Source organism: Anser anser (assembly GCF_964211835.1).
Source record: "Anser anser genome assembly, chromosome: 2".
Taxonomy (NCBI): Eukaryota; Metazoa; Chordata; class Aves; order Anseriformes; family Anatidae; genus Anser; species Anser anser.
The window spans coordinates 116495794-116513786 of NC_139721.1; the positions used below are offsets into that span (position 1 = coordinate 116495794).

Genomic DNA, 17993 nt, shown 5'->3' on the forward strand with positions numbered 1-17993 from the left:
CTATCCTAGTTATCCAAATGCATCTCCCCAGTCCTGTTTGCCCCTCTGAGGGGCTTCGTCTTCCAGCTACAAACCATCCAGGCACTTCGCCTGGCTGGGAGGCACATCCTGGCTTGTGGAAAATCCCCAGCCTTGTCTTCCTCTTTCCAGACATGGAAGAAGGAGACAGTACAACGCCTGCTGCCACACAAACACGGGGAGCAAAGGAAGTGGTTATAGCATTTAAATAGGGATGGTATCTGGTAATAACAATGCATGATCAACTTAGAAACACCTTGGGGTCTCCAGCAACAAGGTCTTGGATTACCAAAAACTCAAACCGAAATTACTTTCCAGTGCTCATGGCGTCTACCTTCATATCATCTACAGCTCGAGCGTCTGCCACTGAAACCTGCAGTAAAAACTACCAAAGCTTCCCAGGGAAACAAGCAGATTTTCTTTGCAGAAGAGCTGCCGTCACTTGTCTGCCATTTAACTAGTTTGTTACAGACAGGCATCAGGCAACGCTGGCTCCTTCCCCGTGGCCACGCTCAGCCCTGAAGCCGTGCTGATGCGGATGCTGAAGCGTGGTGCCAAGAGACAGCTGAGCCCAGCCCAAAGCCTGGTGCCAGTCGTTGCTGTCCCGCTAATTCCCTGGCTGGTAATTGGAGCTGAACCCGAACATAGGTTTGGAAATTTTGCTGGAGCTGGAGTGGAACCAGCGCCAGTCACAGCTGAGCGCCGTCCAGCAGCTCGGCAAAGACCATGGTTTGGGCTTCCTGTAGAGAAGGGAACTTGAATCATGATTTGCATGCCAGCTTGCCAGGAAGAAGACACACGATCAGCCACTTCTCCCTGCCTTCCTCTTCAAAGTTTTGCCTGCTGCATTCCCCAGGCTGGCAGTGCCACGAGGCACGCCACCAGCAAGGGCGCGCCTCCGTCACCCGTGGTCCTGCCCTGTGTCTCCCTGTTTTCACCACCCACCTCGTGAGGTGGCCCTGCACCCACCCCGTGCACACCGTGCCACCCCAGCACACCTGGACACAACCTCTGGAGCCACTTGGGTACCGCTGGCAAGCTGCGCTAAGCCACTGCACCCTGCGGATGGGGACCGTGGCTGAGGGCCAGCTTGGAGCAGGCAGGATGGGACCCCCGGCTCTTCACTCCCTGGGCACACTGGTGGCTCCTCAGGGGACCCAGTTCTTGTTTGGGGATTTCTTTTTTCCCCCAATGAAAGTGTTTTTCCGTCAGGATGAGGCCACGCTGGGAGCAGCCTCTGTGTTGCCCTGTGCTAGCTGGCGCACCTAAGTAGAAAACTGTGGTAAGAGTGGTCTCCAATTTGCTATTGAAAGAGCTCACCAAAAAAAAAAAGAAAAAAAAAATAATTAAAAAAAAAAATTGTCATCTGTGTGTAAGCCACCTAAACCATGCAAACCACAGAGAAAACAGCCGCTCAGAGGTTTGATTAGGCCCGGGTCCCGGGAGCACACACCCAGCGCAGGCTTCAAAAAGCCCCGGGCTCGGTGCAGGCGCACAGAGCAGGCAGGGCGTGCAGCGGGGCGCCAGGGCCGGGCTGACCTCCCCCCAGAGACCCTCCCGGTGAGTGCCACCTCCGCTTTCAGGGCGCCTGCTTCCCACACGCAGCCTCAGCGGAAAGGACGCCGAGTTACAAATTGCCCTTTTGTTTTTGGGAAAGTTCGCTGTCGACCTCACCCACTTAGGATCAATTTTTTTTCTGTTGCAGCGCAAGGTAGGTCTGAAGGAGACAACACAGATATTTTGCATCGCCCTGGGGGCATGCTGAGCTCCCACAATTTCCCCTACCAAGCAGCTCTGCATCCTGCAGCAGCCTCTAGAAGAACATTTTGGAAACGGTGGTGGGGGACAAACCAGCAGCGAGCTGGCTGCTTCTTGCCAGCCATGCTCACCAGTGCCTGGTGCACCTCGACGGCTGGTCTCGACGTGCCAAGGGATTTTTGAGCAGACGTCCTGCAGCAGGTGGGGCCTACCAGGTCTGGTGCTGCTGGAAAGGATGAGCCGTGCAGAGATGCCTTGAGCCGTGCCTTTCCTCCAAAATAGGCGGAAAGGGGTCTCTAATTCTGGTTACTGAGCTGCCCCTCCTTGTCTCAAGGGGCAGTCTGCTGGCTGCCAACTTGCAGCATGCGGGAGAAAATCAAATGCTCGCTAGAGCATCTGAAAGCTCATTATACCTAAAACCGAATTATTGCTATTATTAATATAATCCGTAGCAAGTGCAGCGTCAACAAAACCCCAGCGTGAGGCCACCGCTGTGGTTAGCACGCTGTGCTTTCTGCTGCGAGGCTGACTTTGCGATGCACTGCTTCTTGGACGGTACAAAGCCAGCTCAGTTTTTGGCTGCACCTGCATTTATCGTGATGATCCCATGTGTTACAAGGGGCTGGAACCAGATGGGGATGGGGACGGGGAAAAAAACCTTGTGGGGCTGTTGCCACCAGAGGCTTTCCCATTCCATCCGTTAATGCAGCACTGCCCAGCATCGTTCATATATCCATGGCTACAGCTGGTCTTAATTTCTCTGTCTTAGTATTTATGTATAGGTGTTATACAGATGGTTTCTTTCGGTCTGCTTACATATTTTTACTTTCCCTGGTTGTCTGCTTTGAAAGGAGGATAAATAAAAACTATTCTGAGTTTTGCGCATCAGAAATTCAGCTGCTATGTACAGGGCACGGGTGGTGTTTTGATAAATCAGGTACTAAATTTATATCTCTATTTGACCCTCCAGGGACAAACGTAATTCTACATGTAGGTCTTGATAGAAAATGTAAAAAAAGCTACAAGCACATGTTTATGGCTATTTTTATTTCTTCAGTTTATTTTAAGCAAGTGCTCTGCGCTGAGATTAATGTTCTTTTATTGCCAAGAACTCATGCTGCAAACCTCACTCCTAGATAATTTGTAGTCATTAAAGTTGCTCCACGGAGACAAAAAATGTAAGGTTTGGATCTCAATTTTTGCTTTCTGAACACAAGCATGCTTCAACAGATGAAAACGACTGCTTTACATTTGTTGGACCAAATTACAAAACCCTGCAAACATTTGCTGCGAACACCCCCTCCCAAGAGTGCACAAAAAGACGAAGGACAATTTGGACTAGAGAGCAGCCCAAAAACCCACTTAATGTCCCTAAGAGAAGCTGCTTGCAGCTTGCTGCAGTTAACACAGGTGCTTTTAGCAGGCACACAGGAGAAACCGAAGGGAAAACACACGAACATGAGCATTGGCTGTTTCCCCCTGGAAAAGTCGGGGCTTGGTGATGGCTGTGTGACTGGGTTCTGCTTTTTGTGGCGGCAGCCTGGCTCCAACACAAAGTAATCTGCAGCACAGAAAAAAAAATACCAGTTTTTCTTTGTTATGGGGGCATAATGAGCTGTTGTGCAGGGCCCAACATCGCGCCGCAGCTTGCAGATAAGAGTTGCTGCAGGCAGAGTGCAGGGGATGCCGTTATCGGTCACTGCAGAGGATGCAAATATTTTAACACTGCAAGCTGCCCCTGAAGGCGGGTTCTTTTCTTTGTTAGTTGTTGTTAGACAATTTGAGAGAGACATGTTACTTTTTCTCATGAAGCTTTTGGAAGTTATGGTGCATTCAGATTACTTTCTTTTTTAATGTGTGCACTGGGGACTCTACATCTTATTAAAAATGAAATCTCAGTGACTCTAGTAAGTCAAAGGATGCAATCAGCACAGCGGCAGAGAGGAGCCGAAGCCCTAATTTAACCTAAATGTAATTTTTACTGCATTAAGGATCTTTTCTGACTCTCTATTAGCAAAATGGAAACATCTCAGTAATTCAAACCAGTGACATCAATTTCTGCTTGGTTTGCTCATCTCCTGTCCAGACTCATTTCAAAGAGTTACAAAGCTTCGGTTCAGAAAGCTAACCATGAGTCCTGATGAGGTTTTTATAAAAACCAAATAATTGAGATAAAAAAGTCACAGTTCTGTTTCAAAACAAAATCAGGTATTTTGCTCCTATCTTTCCTCCCCAGGTTGCGGTGCCTCCTTCAAGACCGAGTTGAGATTTGGCTGAAGATGGCACTTGCAAGCATAGTGAGTACACACTGACGTTGCTGTGCAGTCTCGGTTTTTCCTTCCCCCAACATCAGTTTTCTACTCACAAAAGCCAACTGTGCTGCCCCATCATAGCAGTAATGCAGAATTATTTTCCGTACCTCTTTGCAAGCTTGGGATTTTGCATTTTGTTACATATTTGAAGCTTCTCTTGGGTGCGGGTGCATGTCAATCTATCTGAAACCCACTGTGTTTTGCTGGCAGCCTTTGTGCTTTCCCACCTAAAATGGGAGATATTGGGGATCTTAAGCTACATCTGGTGGAGAGGGGCAAATTTATACTTTACTGGGCCATCTCAGCGTGAATTTACCTGGTGTCCCACCGCAGGTCACCCAACCTAGCAAGACCAGCCTGGATTACTACAGGAACAGCACAGTGATGTCCCTCTATGGGAACCCCACCAACGACACAGAGCTCATGTGTGACAGGAGGCAGGTCTGGCAGTTTGCTCGAGCCTTCTTGCCTGTATTTTTCTGGCTCATCTTCTCTGTGGGAACAGTGGGAAACACCTTGGTCATTCTCATCTACTGCAAATACCGCTTCAGGAGGAGCACGATGGACCGCTACCTGCTGCACCTGGCCGTGGCAGATCTGCTCCTCCTTTTTACCCTCCCTTTCTGGGCCAAGGCTGCCTCCGACGGCTGGATCTTTAGGAATTTCTTGTGCAAAGTTGTCAACAGCATGTACAAGATCAACTTCTACGGCTGCATCCTGTTCCTAACGTGCATCAGTTTTGACAGGTACATCACCATTGTCCAGGCAACAAAAGCTAAAACATCCAAGCGGAGGCGGCTCCTGCACAACAAACTCATGTGCTTGGCCGTCTGGCTGATGTCCATCAGCCTGTGCATCCCTGAGATCATGTACAGCCAAAGCAAGCAAATCGGTGACGTGACTGTGTGCAAAATGATGTACCCACCGAACGTCAGCATGGTCTTCAGGGTTGCTGTCCTGGCTCTGAAAGTCACGATAGGCTTCTTCCTCCCACTCCTGGTCATGGTTATTTGCTACACCCTGATCATCAACACCCTCCTCCAAGCTAAAAGATGCCAAAAGCAAAAGTCGCTGAAGATCATCACCATGATCATCACCGCCTTTCTCCTCTCTCAGTTCCCATACAACATTGTTTTGCTGGTCAAGACCATCAACACGTATACCGGAGTGGTGTACAGCTGCTGGGCCACCAACGGGCTGGACATCGGCCTGCAGGTCACCCAGAGCATCGCCTTCCTCCACAGCTGCCTCAACCCCTTCCTCTACGTCTTCGCTGGTGAGCGCTTCAGGACGGCGCTGGCCAGGCTCGTGCGGAGGCCCAGGGGCCAGGAGCAGTGCTCCTCCGTGTATGACAGCCAGGAGCACAGCTCCAACTGGTCCTTCGCCATGCTGGGGCGGCGGCGGGTGAGGAGCTCGCTCACCCTCAGCACCCATTTGACCTCCTCCATTGTTCCTGCCTCATGCCAAGTCTTCATGTAAGCCAGTACTGCCCAAGGGGTACCAAGCACGGCCTTTCGGACACTGTTCCTGCACCCCAAAGACTGCCTCGGAGGAGGGCTGAACCTCCTAGGTCCATGCGAGCTGGTGCCAGCGGCAGCAAGGCCACCAAGGGCTCATGCACTTCCTCCATGCTGTGCCTGGCCAGACCAGGCCTTGCCACGCAGGGAAGTGAAACCATCAACGCCATGCAGCAAAATGGAGCCGGACGTGCTGCGAGCAGAGCTGACAGAAGATAAGAGCTACCTTTGCGACAGTCGAAGCACCCAGCTCACCTGTGGCTTGAACCACAGCCCAAAATAGCAAGCCCCTCAGAGAACCACCAGCCCAGCAGCAGCAGCAGGCCCGGCTGGAGCAGGACGAGCCTTCTTCCTAGCCATGACGAGCGGCAGGAGGGAGCCGAGCCCTCGCTGAAGACCAGCTCCACATTAACTCGTTTGTCAGCCATTGCTTGATTTCAGCATGTGGAGGCTGCTCCCTGCACATGCGGACACAATTCTGCTCTGTGGGACTGGCTGCTCTTGTTGCAAAGGAAAGCTGATCTTCCATGCTCATTACAGAATTAAATCCTCCTGTATTTTAGCTCTTTGACGTAGGGTGAAAGTAGGCTCAATTTATTTGCTGCAGCTTGTATTTCTCTGTATTGGCAAGCCATAACTCGCAATAAAAATTCAAGGCCACTGGATATGTTGTTTTCTGTCCCTGAGAAAAAAATTGCTAGCACCCAAACCCCAAACCCATAATTCAACAACCTGCCTGTTATGCGCTGGTACCTTTGCTAGGGTGACAAAAGACATTTAACCCAGGACCAGTAAGACAGAGTCGTTAAGTCTCAAACCTACCGTTAATGACATTTTGGTTGAGATGCTGCTCTTTGGGCTGGTGTAGGCAAAGGTTTGTGCAGGCGGGTGCTGCAGCACTCCCACCGCTTTCTCTGGGGACTTTGGATGAGCTGAAGATGGCACCAGAGGGACACAAGTGTCCTGCTAGCCATCGCAATTCCCATTCCTGGCACCCCTGAGCATTAATTGCTTGTTTTAATCCTCAGGAGGCTTTCTTTTAAATAATCAATTTTAATCTGCTTTGGCATTTGGTGACTATTTTCTTCAAGAAGAAATTGTTTGCATTGTGCATTAATCATTAAAGCGTCTTGGTAAACACCAGTTTTCTGCAAGGTTTGGCAGTACTTTTCTAGCTAATACATTAAATCTGGGCAGACAGGGTTCTAGTTTCATATTATTATTATTATTATTTTTTTTTTCCCTTTGGGAAGGAAATGATGAAAGATGCATGCATTTTTTTACTATACGTGTTTGGTATTTTTGCATCTGTGTTGAACTCAAATCAAGTAGCAGCTGAAATTCCCTTCAACAAAAGCGCCATCACATACACTGAGGGGATGAACTGGTGCTGTCTTTGCCTACAAGCCCGCACCAGTTTCTCACCCATCCACACAACCTGTTTCCGTTCATGCCTGAGAAGGAGCAAATAGCCTCCCCTATGTTTTTAATTCCCAGTAAGTTGGGAAGCCTAAAACCGGACATGCAACGCACGCTGAGGTACAATGACGTGCCCTTCTCCCCGCACAAAATGGGGGTGCGATGGCTTGGGGCATCCATGCTCCGAGCCAGGGGCTCCTCGCTGCCCCGACAGGCGACTGGGGAGCCCGCATGTGGGGTGAGCAGTGAAGGCAGCCAGTGTCCCCCGAGATGTCCCCTGAAATGTCACACGAGGGTGACAGCCCTGGCTGCCATGTCGAGCTGGGCGCTGCTCCCAAACCTCCTCTTTTGTGCGGATTAATTGCCTCGGCACTCACGGTAAGTCTTTTTAGTCATTTTTTTTTTCCCCAGACTTTTTAACAACTTCAAATACGCACAGCAGATCACCTAAAAAAAGCCATTCTAAGCTTGCCCACCTGTGGGGGGAAAGGGTGGAAAGGAGGACCTGGGAAATCACCCCTCTCCTGGCACTGCTCTCTATAGCAATTATTAAAGCAAGGAGACTTACCCCGCTCCCAGCTGCCTTCTGAACTGCTGTCCTCCCGAAAAGCGGGCATGCAAACCCAACACCCGGTGGCCTCGAGCTGCGGGGTGGTGATGAGGCGCGGGCTCCTGGGGGAGCTGCGCTTCGACGTGCAGGTAGAAGCTGCGCCTTCGCTCGGCAAAACCGTGGTGGGAAATTCTCATGCTCAGTCGGCGAGTGAAACTGCTGAGGCTGGTGACACGGCGGTGAACTTTCAGCGGGCTCGGGGCCACCGGGTCATCCCCCGGTCACATTGCGTCCTGCTCTGAGTCAGGCTGCTCCTGCCGCCGCGCAGTCCCCGTCGGGGGCTCGGCGCAGAGGTGGCTGCTCCTCAGAGCCCTCCTCCCTGCCTTGTGTCCCCCCCTCCCCGCCCCGCAGCCAGTCCCCCACATTTTGTCGTGTGGCTCCGTCCTCACGTTTTCACCGCATGGGCTGCGCCGTGCATCCTCTGCTCCTGGAACACCAGGAACAAGACTGACAGACTCCGTCTACCAGGGTCCCTGGAGATGGGTTCAAGTGTTTTTGACCACTTTTTGAGGTGTTTTCCAAGTTTTATTAGGCGACGCTGAGTTCCTCCATGCTCTTGCAGCACCACGACCTGCCAAAGCACAAGGTCATGCTGCAGGTTCACACGGTGAGAGCTGCACGTCGCGGCGCGCCAGCCCGGCTGCGGTGCGGGGAGAGGAAGCGACAGGACAGCCATGAGAGACTTTCACTTTCTGCAGACAAAGCCGCCCGACGGATGGCTGCGCCTGCCTGAGACACGGACGGGCTTTACTGGAACGCCTCTTCCAGAGAGCAGAAAAACTGCAGAAAGGATTGCAGTGGGTGCTGCAACCACCACCCGAAGGCGCAGTGAGTAGCGTTGTCCAGTTACATACCTCCTGAAACCTGAGCCATCGATCTGAATTTGGTGTGCGTACGCCCACCATTTCCCAGTATGAGCTGGACCAACCATCCATAGTTTCACTGATCAGACACCATAGTCCCCACGCCCCTGAGTGCTGCCTGTTTCTTCCAAGCCTCCTGGGCCAGAGGAATTTCCAAACCTTGTATTTGGACTACAGAGTGACACTTCAAGGACTAATATCATTGTTTTGTGGCAGCCGTGTGTTTTCACAAGGTCCACAGAGCAGAATGTTGTACTGGGCATGCCAAGTCCAGTATTTGGGGCACATGCTATGAAATGGGCAAGTTAAAACCCCACGTAAGACAGCATTCGGGCTGGGAGCATCTTGGCCCTCGCACCAAGGAAGTCGTTCTGTATGGCTAAAAACTGGTCATTGGAGACTTACCCCCAGACTTTCAGCAGCTACAGCCTTCCTTGCAGAGCTGCACAGCAAGGTGCAATGCACTTACACATGCATTTAGTAGCGCAAACTTAGCTTTTGCAGTTCTCTTGTGCTCTAGGCTAGGAGTCACCGAGACTTGATTGTAGGGCAGCCTTTGAGCATGGTGCTCGGGGCTGCTGCTCCTGCTGGAGCGCAGGGATAGGAAGCAGCGCATCCTCTCTCCCCCAGCAGAAAACTCCCGTGAGGACACAGAAATAAGCAGCAACTGAAGAAAGCAGCGATGACAGATCGCGACAGGCCTGTTGTGCTCCTGACCGCATTCAGATGGCCCCAGTAGGTCAGGTTAGCCTACGTGCTTAACACGTTGTGGGTCTGGGTCTACAGATGCAAACAGATTTTTTTTTTCCACCTCCTTCAAGACAAGGAGCAGAGGTGACATGTGAAGAGCGCCTCTGACTCACACAGCATTTCTTTCCCTCCCACAGCCATTCAACATAAACCAGACACACAGACCCTTATTTTCCAACATTTTTCCAGCTTAGAAGTAGGTCATCCAATCTACCTGATTTATCTTCCAGACAAAGCTATCTCTACATGGCACAAAAGGGACATACACTCAATGATATATAATTTTATTTTTTTTTAATTCCTGAGGTTATAAAAGGAAAAAAAAAGCATCAAGAAACAGTCCAGTACACAACCGTCTACATCTCCGTGACTGCACAGACTGTGGTATACATAAATCTCTTTTTTCCTCCATGTGGAACATGAAATTTGATGTGAACGGGGTTTGTAATTCTTTGGCAGCTAAGATTAAAAGATGTTTCTGAACGAGCTACAATATAAGTGATTGAGTATAATTAAAACTATAGTGCAATTTCAATTTTAAAAAAGAAGCAAAGTCAGGCTTTTGTAGCTTTGCTACTTTGTACTGTGGTACAACCTTGTGCAATATATCTCAGTGATTTTTCATACAGCAACACTGAAAAATGTTGAGTAAAGGAACATTGTCATTTTCTTAAAGCAACTATATTCTTTCCTCTGCACAAACCTCTGCATAACAAAAAGAAATATTATCCTTCACTGCTCTAGTACCCAAGAAAAATGCCCAACTGCTTAAGCTGACCACAACATACACTCTTTCTGCTGTGGGTGTGACATCCCCTTAAATCAATTTTGTGATTGATTTTAAAAAATTATTTTCCCTTAATTGCATTGCCGGGGATGATCTATTAATAGAACGCCAAATTCAACAAAACACCTGAATATCTGTGGGTATAAAGATTTATTGGTGTCAAAGGCATACCTCACACGAACAGGTTCCTTGTGAATGGGGATATAAAGACCTCGACTGAAATCTCCTGCACAAACCTACACTTCTGCCAAGTCCTCCATCAGGTTTCTGGGACAATCAAACAAAAGCTTGGTAGCAAAGACAGGTTCTTTACTGTCTTCTCTGCACAGCCTCTGAGGTGGAAGTCTCTCTCATCTAGATGACACAGTGGGTTTCCTGCTCTTGAACAGTTCCTTCGGACAGCTGCAATCTTGTCTGCTTGTTGCACCTTACCGTTTGAGTATTTCCTCTACTGAAACTTCTGCTTAAATACTCTCCCCTGTTAAAAGCAAACATTTTCTTTTCATCTGCAAACTACAGGTCCTGGCTCCCCCTCTTATTCCTCTTTCAGAGAGTAGAAAAGCCATAAAACTACTCTCATGAGGCAGCTATGGTACCGTAAAGACTCAAATGCTAAATAAACATAATCCAGTGTTTTTTTTTCCTGCCTCCCAAACACAAGTTTCAGCAAGCCTCAGGACTGTGTACATGGAAAACTTGCAGAGGAAAATCTGGCTTACTAGATGGAGCCATACACTTTAAGAATTACACAAACATTGGCTTAAGAATATTTGCCACCTGATGAAAAAATATTAAGAACTAGGATGCAGAGGAAATCCAGAGACAAACCTGTCAAATAATTCTGAATAGAGATAACAAATACTTCTGAGCAGAGATATCATATTTTGGCCTAAGACATTTGACAGTGTCCCTTTAACTTACATTTGGCATTTTAATAAAGATACCCTATTAAGATTAGTATTCTAAGTAATACAACAGCAAAACGCTTTTAAAAATCACGCCTAAAAGCTTAAAGGAAAACTGCAGCAGACTTCAGTAACAGCCCTGTGAAATTGCATAGCATATGGTACACAGTATTCCATTTTTAAGCAATAAATAATTTCTTCTTGCCTCATTAAATAAAAAACACAGCTTCGACGCTGAAATCTGCCATAACTCATGAACGGATCAGTGCGTCGTTTATTGCCTGTTTCAGTCTCTTGTCTATCTCATCTTCGTGCACACAGCCCGTTCCGGGTCTAACTGCATTGTAACCTGTTAGCTCAGGAGGAGGAGGAGGAAGCCAGCTCGCGCCTTTCACTGACCCCTCTGCCCAGCACAGTACATCTCCCGTACTGGGAAGAGGCATCTGAAGAGAAAGCTTTCCATGAGCCAGCAGCCTAGCTGAAGGCCCCCTGACTTCGGCTTGGCACCACCCAGACTGCAATTCCTTGTTAGAAAGCCCTGTATGTGCAACCTAAAATCTAGGTGGTCCGTGAAGGGCAGTCATTCTTTCACAGTCTTTTTCAAGATTGATGTATTTATGCATTGCTAACAACTGGAATGAATGACTAGCAACCTTCATCAGCAGTAACGTTTTCTTTTCTGTGATCAGAAACTTCCCTCTACCTTAGCTGCTACAGTGTAAATATCAAACACTTGTATGGTGAATCTCTGTTGTTGTAGAATCAGATCCCCCACGGAGAGCTCATTAGGGCTGGATGTGCATTCACTTTCAGATGGACTTTCTGAGACTGATTCAACCATTATTGCTACCTTCCACTCAGTCTAGAGAGAGAGGCAGCGCTGGCCTCCTCAGAGACTGTGCTTTCACGTGAACGTGATGACTAAGGTGCTAAAGCAGGAAAAAGGAATGCTCCTCCTTCTAGTGTCACACAGTGAGCAGTACTTTATTCTACAAATTATGCCCCTGATTCTGCCACTGGTACTCACCATAAGAGCTGATTTCAGTGGAACAGCTTACAGAGTATGGTGAGCAAAAGTGAAAGGAATTGCTGCTTCGTGTTTTATTGCTTTGTTAACTGGTATGCAATACCAAAGCATTTATAAAAACCAGTTAAGACTTACCAAATCTTAGTCCAATATGTAAAAAACCTCTACATTTGCTGTTTATAAAAATTGAAAAAGATAAAAAATTCTAGATGGATTACAATATATGCCTGTGAAGACTGAAGTATTGCATAGTTGTTGTTCTGACTGTGAGAGCAGTAGAGCAGAACAGAAATGCTTATGTTTACTCCTCGGTGAAGAGGTGAACAAAGATACTTTTTTCTTTAAATTTCCTTTTGAAGGATATTTTTGGAAGAAAAGTCATTCAATTTTCAGTAGAGAATTTCAGTTTGCATTTAGACACCTCCACACTTATTTTTCTCCCCAATGAAAAAAAAATAATAAAATGGTTGGAACATTACTTGACCTGTTAAATTAAACAACATGGCTTTTGAGCAATCTGTACACAGTACAGAACCATTAGTGTTCCTAAAAAGGCTTTGTTCTTCTAATGTATACATGTTCTCTAAGTGCATTATAACTATTGCATAGTTTCAAAATCTTCAAACAGTGGTCATCATAATGCTTACATATACATAAATAATAGCATTTCTTAAAAATGTAATTAAAAATAACACAGTATATTCAAGGCTATGGAAAATCACTTCCATCATAGATGACAGGTCGCTCAACAGTCAAGTGATAAAACACTGTTTTTGAGATAAATCTGTCAAGAAAGAAAAGAAAGGAAGATGATCATGTTAGCTGAAGGCAACTAGACAGAAAGTCTTAAAAGTTTACTCAATCTTTCAGTTTATACTCAGGCAAAAAAAATGACTGGTGTTAAAAACAAGTCAGTCTGCACGTGGGCTATCAGGTCTCTTGTTAATAAGATTCTGACTAAACTATCTTGGAAAGAATCACAAATGACTTGCTTACTTCCGTTTACCCTCTCAGAGGTCAAGACAAAAGAGTAGAATTCTGCTATGGGATGAAAAAAAATAAACCAAGAATAACAAGAACCAAAACCGAGTTTGAAGATATTTGGCAAACAGGGAGCAATTTCTCACACCTACTTCCAAACAGCAGAAGAATGGTACATCTGAACAGTTCCACAGACTGTTAAACCATGCTTATTTCACCTTTTACACTCATGTGGGACCCACCTGGAGAATGTGTTGTCAAATATCAGTGTGTAGATTCCGGAGTTTCTGACTTTCACCTGTCCTCTGATAGTTTCCTTATGAGAATTGCAGCGGGTCATTGGAATAAGAACCTGGAATTCAATACAAATCAAACTGAAACTTGCTATTTGACCTATAAAGTGACATTTACCTTCAGAAACCCCTAACGTGCATATACGCCTGCAAAACTATTTATTTTCACTGATTAGCATTAAAAATTCACACAAAGTAAAATCTCAGAGCATGACATCTGCTTTCCTTTGACATCTTCTTTCCAGCATTAAGTTATGGCTATAAATCTCAGCTTTAGAGAGATTCAAGTGCTCATCTTTATTACATTTTTTAAACAAAGCAAGATTACTAACATCAGCAGTGCTACATTAAATCTATACAAACATATCCAAGAGCCGAATTAGCTACTTTATGCCTTTTGGTATATGCTTTTATACTCCCTGCATTATAAGGGTGATGGAGCAGATCCTCCTGGAAATTATGCTAAAGCACATGGAAAACAAGGAGGTGACTGGCGACAGCCAACCTAGCTTCACTTAGGGCAGATTGTGCCTGACACATCTGGTGGCCTTCTGTGACAGGGTTACAGTGTTGGTGGATAAGGGAAGAGCAGCTGACATCATCTGCCTGGACTTGTGCAAAGCATTTGACACTGTCCCCCATGACATCCCTGCCTCTAAATTGGAGAGACATGGATTTGATGGATGGACCACTTGGTGGGTAAGGAATTGGGTCGATGGTTGCACTCAAAGAGCTGTGGTCAACAGCTCAAAGTCCAGGCAGAGACCAGTGATGAGTGGTGTTCCTTGGGGGTCAGTATTGGGACCACCATTATTTAATGCCTTTGTTGGTGACACGGACAGTGGGATTGAGTAAGTCTGCTGATGACACCAAGCTGTGTGTTGTGGTCGATACAGTGGAGGGAAGGGCTGCCATCCAGAGGGACCTGGACAGGCTTGAGAGGTGGCCCTGTGCAAACCTCATGAGGTTCAACAAGGCCAAGTGCAAGTGCAAGTGCCTGCACCTGGGCCAGGGCAATCCCAAGCACAAACAGATGCTGGGCGGAGAATGGATTAAGAGCAGCCATGATGGGAAGGACCTAGGGATGTTGGTTGGGGCCCCCACCATAAGAAGGACATGGAGGTGCTGGAGTGAGTCCAGGGGGCCAGAAAGATTCTCAGAGGGCTGGAGCACCTCTCCTATGAAGACAGGCTGAGGGAGTTGGGGTTGTTTGGCCTGGAGAAGAGAAGTCTGTGGGGAGACCTTATAGCGGCCTTCCTGTACCTAAAGGGAAACTGCAGGAAAGTTGGAGAGGGGCTCTTTATCAGAGAGTGTAGTGAGAGGACAAGGGGTAATGGCTTTAAGCTAAAAAAGGGTAGACTTAAGATTAGATATTCAGAAGAAATTCTTTACTCTGAGGGTGGTGAGGCACTGGCACAGGTTGCCCAGAGAAGCTGTGGATGCCCCATCCCTGGAGGTGTCCAAGGCCAGGCTGGATGGGGCTTTGGGCAACCTGGTCTAGTGGGATATATCCCTGCCTATGGCAAGGGGTTGGAATGAGATTATGTTTAAGATCCCTTCCAATCCAAACCATTCTATGATTCTGTAAGATAAGCTTTCTCAGCAAATCTTAATCGTTTAGCTAAATTTACAGCAAAAGTGGGTGTAACCATCTATCTTGCTGTAAATCCTTAGCAGAGATAGCGGTTTTCATCTCAGAACAGCAGCTGATGCAGATCAAGGACAAAGCTGTGCTACCCAAAGTTATGTTAAATAGATATATGAAGACAGAACCAACATGAAGTCTTAAACTTTCAGATGAAGAAAACATACATTTTACCCAGAGTTAGTTACCCTGGAGTGAATTGACTCATGCTGCATAGATGTCTTTTATTCTCCCAGTGAAATCACTGCCTTAGAGCTGCCCCTGATATGGTGTTAAAACAGCAACTGCCCCATCTTCGTTACAACTTTGGAATGAGCTGGGTAATGTAGATTCACTCAATGCATAACCCTCATAAAATACAGCGCATATAAAATCTGGTACCTTGGGCATAGGCAAAGTGATTTTGCAGGATGTGGGAGCACTATCAAGGCCCTTAAACGTGAGTTTAACTGTAAGAAATGGAAGTAAACCATCCATTTATCTGTTTACTTGTGGCCTCTGCTTAAAATCTGGCAAAATAAGCACTAAGCAACTACAAATTAAGCAATACTGAAGAGGGAGAAGAGACTAATTTTGCAAGCTTGGGCTTTTATTTTTGTTTAATAATAGTGAGTGAATTTCAGATGCGACTAATAGAAGCTACAGTGCTTTGCAGGCAACACGAAGTAATTAAAGATGTAGCTCTGCCTCCAGGAGAACTACAGCTTAATTGGAGAAACAATTCCTTATAATGCAATTGCAACTGGCACTACTGTGGAGATCTACTGGCTGTACTGGCTGATTTCTCTGGGCAGCCTACTGAAGTGTACTACAGTTTCTAAGGGAGTAAGGAAAAAAAAAAAACAACAACAAAAAAAAACCCACTAGGAAATAAAGGCCTTACTTTGCACTGATCCAGTGGCGTGTCTTCTGATTCTTGGTAGACAACACTGAAGGAGATGCTTTTAGGGTCTGACGAAAATACCCAGCTAATTGTTAGCCCCATCTCTGTAACGGTGATGGGAATGATACTGTAAGTGCTGGATTTAATGAACAGCTCTCTGTTGCCTTCCCCAAAATTTAAGATCTCCTCCACTGTAAGGGGTAACTTGATCCTGTAATGGAGAAAGAGACAGTCATTTGAAGAGATCAAATCTAATACCATGACAGAAACAATAATCATTATTTTTTGTTTTCCATCTATTTTAGGCAGGCTCCACAGCAACTTTGGGACAAGTCCATAGGATGTGGGAAAATTTAGCCATGGATGAAAGCAAGAATCACAGAAAAGCCAACTGATATCAAACACTTTCACTGTTCTGGCAAATGTGAATATTAGTCATTTATTTCATTTCAACTAGAAAAATCTTGTGCCTGGAATAAAGCTTTTTAGCACTAGCATGATTTTAAAAAAGAGTCTGCTGCCCTCTACTGTTCTTTTTACACAAGTTTAAACGGAATTTCACTAACCTACTTTACTCCCTCTCTAGAAATCATTTGTACAGGAAACAGGGATCAGGAGTGCAGAGGGGAAAGACAGATGGAATGTGAACAGCAGATTTGTCTAGATCCTCTGGAGCACTTACTGATACAGCTTGGTCTGGTTTATCCAAGCAAGCTGCATAAAAGCTGATTCAAAGTACCTCCAATGAAAAAGAAGGTTCTCAGCACCCGGATGATCCTTATTCCTGAGGCATTTTATTAGCCTACCTCATTCTTACCTCATTCAGACTGGTGTGAGGACCTTGAGCAGCAGAACACTGCTTGTCTTTTTCAAAGGAAACCAGTAGTTTCTAAGAGCTGAGGATCTCACCTACTTTTATACTAACTAAAACGGATCTACCACATCACTCTTTAGGCCAAATAAATTGCTTCCCAAGCAACAAGCTCACAGGAAATCACAGTACCGTGATGTGTTTATCAGCAGCTATCAAAACCTAACAGATTTGCCAGAAAATACCACACAGTCACCATGATGATTTCCTGTTCTAGAGTAAGAAGTTCAGTTTCCAACCAATAATACACAGTGGTTAGGGATCACAACTCATTTATTATGAGAACTCTTGCACTTTGGACAGAGAGGAAGCTTTACACTAAGTTTTACTTACCTTATTACTTTCTCCTCTTAGCTGAAATAGCTACTACAGTGTCTCAGCTGATCTTTGATTACTAATAATCAAAACTAATGATAGCTCTAGTTTTTGCCCCACAGCCCAGTTAGGATTTTAGTTCATTTTCCTGGTTCTCTGAACAGCATGAGATTGAAACACGGATTAATTAACTTCACTGTAGTCAAAAGTTTAAAATCTTCCCCACAACCAGGCCAGAATTTCAAAGCTAGGCTTAAGGGGAGAGTGAGGAAAGGGGAATTACTCCAAGTCATTAGCATTTTCATGTGTTAGATCCACTTTGTGGCTGTGCAAGTGACATGGAGTATCACTACCGCACGTAACTCATAATTTTTGAGTAGGGTATATGTAAGAATTGTGTGCACACAGCTCACAGCGTTTAAGCTGAACATTCTATGCTAAGCATGTATCATCCAGCACAGGTAGAGAGTTTCTGTGAGACAACAGGTAAGGGCTACCAAGAAATAATAGACACATGCTCCAGAAGTCCATGAATTCCCTTCCCATCATCAAGGTCCAACTAGTGCAGATCTCCTTGACTCTCTCTTGCAGTTTTTTTCCAGAGATTACCAGAACTACACAGCCTTCCCTCTAAGCCCCTTCCCTGTTCACAGCACCTCCTGCAGCAAGAACAGGAAGGAAGGTTTTCTGATGTGACATGGACCCAAATCTTTTCTTCTTCCCCATTTGCACTGGAGCTTTTAAGAGAGAGGACCTGGCTCATTGCTGCTGCTCTGCTTAGCTGGGATATACTCTCTGCCCCTCCTCAGACCACGTTGTGCTGTGGGACACAAGCAATCAGCTCTTCCAGGAGTCTGCAGGGCATGTTCACATAGCTCATATCTGAGTTCAGAACTTTATCCTTTCAGCCTGGTAGTAATGAAACTGTTCTGCTTACATGATTTCTCCTGACTTCAACAAGCTTATCTCAGCATCTTGAGCAACTTGCCACTCTTCTGATTCATCATAGGTCGAAGAATTGCATGTGCTGTTTCTAGGA

At 46.2% G+C, this 17993-nt stretch overlaps 2 protein-coding genes across 7 annotated transcripts in view; one reads left to right on the forward strand and one right to left on the reverse strand.

The window, feature by feature from the left end:
- Positions 1-495: 495 nt before the first annotated feature.
- On the forward strand, positions 496-12753 carry CCR9 (C-C motif chemokine receptor 9). Of its 2 annotated transcripts, XM_083825009.1 has the most exons (3): positions 496-1729; positions 4013-4073; positions 4422-12753. In XM_083825009.1, exons 2-3 carry the CDS (start codon positions 4056-4058, stop codon positions 5565-5567), a joined length of 1164 nt encoding a protein of 387 aa, XP_083681135.1. In that variant the 5' UTR covers positions 496-1729; positions 4013-4055; the 3' UTR covers positions 5568-12753. The 2 variants fall into 2 exon arrangements, with proteins under 2 accessions (XP_083681135.1, XP_083681136.1); XM_083825010.1 differs by lacking the exon at positions 496-1729 and having other exon boundaries at positions 2229-4073.
- Positions 9516-17993, reverse strand: part of FYCO1 (FYVE and coiled-coil domain autophagy adaptor 1) — a 52066-nt gene continuing 43588 nt past the window's right edge. For all 5 annotated transcript variants that reach the window (XM_083825004.1, XM_083825008.1, XM_083825007.1 and 2 more), the window contains exons 15-18: positions 17892-17987; positions 15769-15979; positions 13190-13299; positions 9516-12750 (exon numbers count right to left, since the gene is read on the reverse strand). In XM_083825004.1, coding sequence (XP_083681130.1) covers positions 12675-12750; positions 13190-13299; positions 15769-15979; positions 17892-17987 — 493 coding nt within the window. In that variant the 3' untranslated portion in view covers positions 9516-12674. The remainder of the gene's footprint in view (positions 12751-13189; positions 13300-15768; positions 15980-17891; positions 17988-17993) is intronic.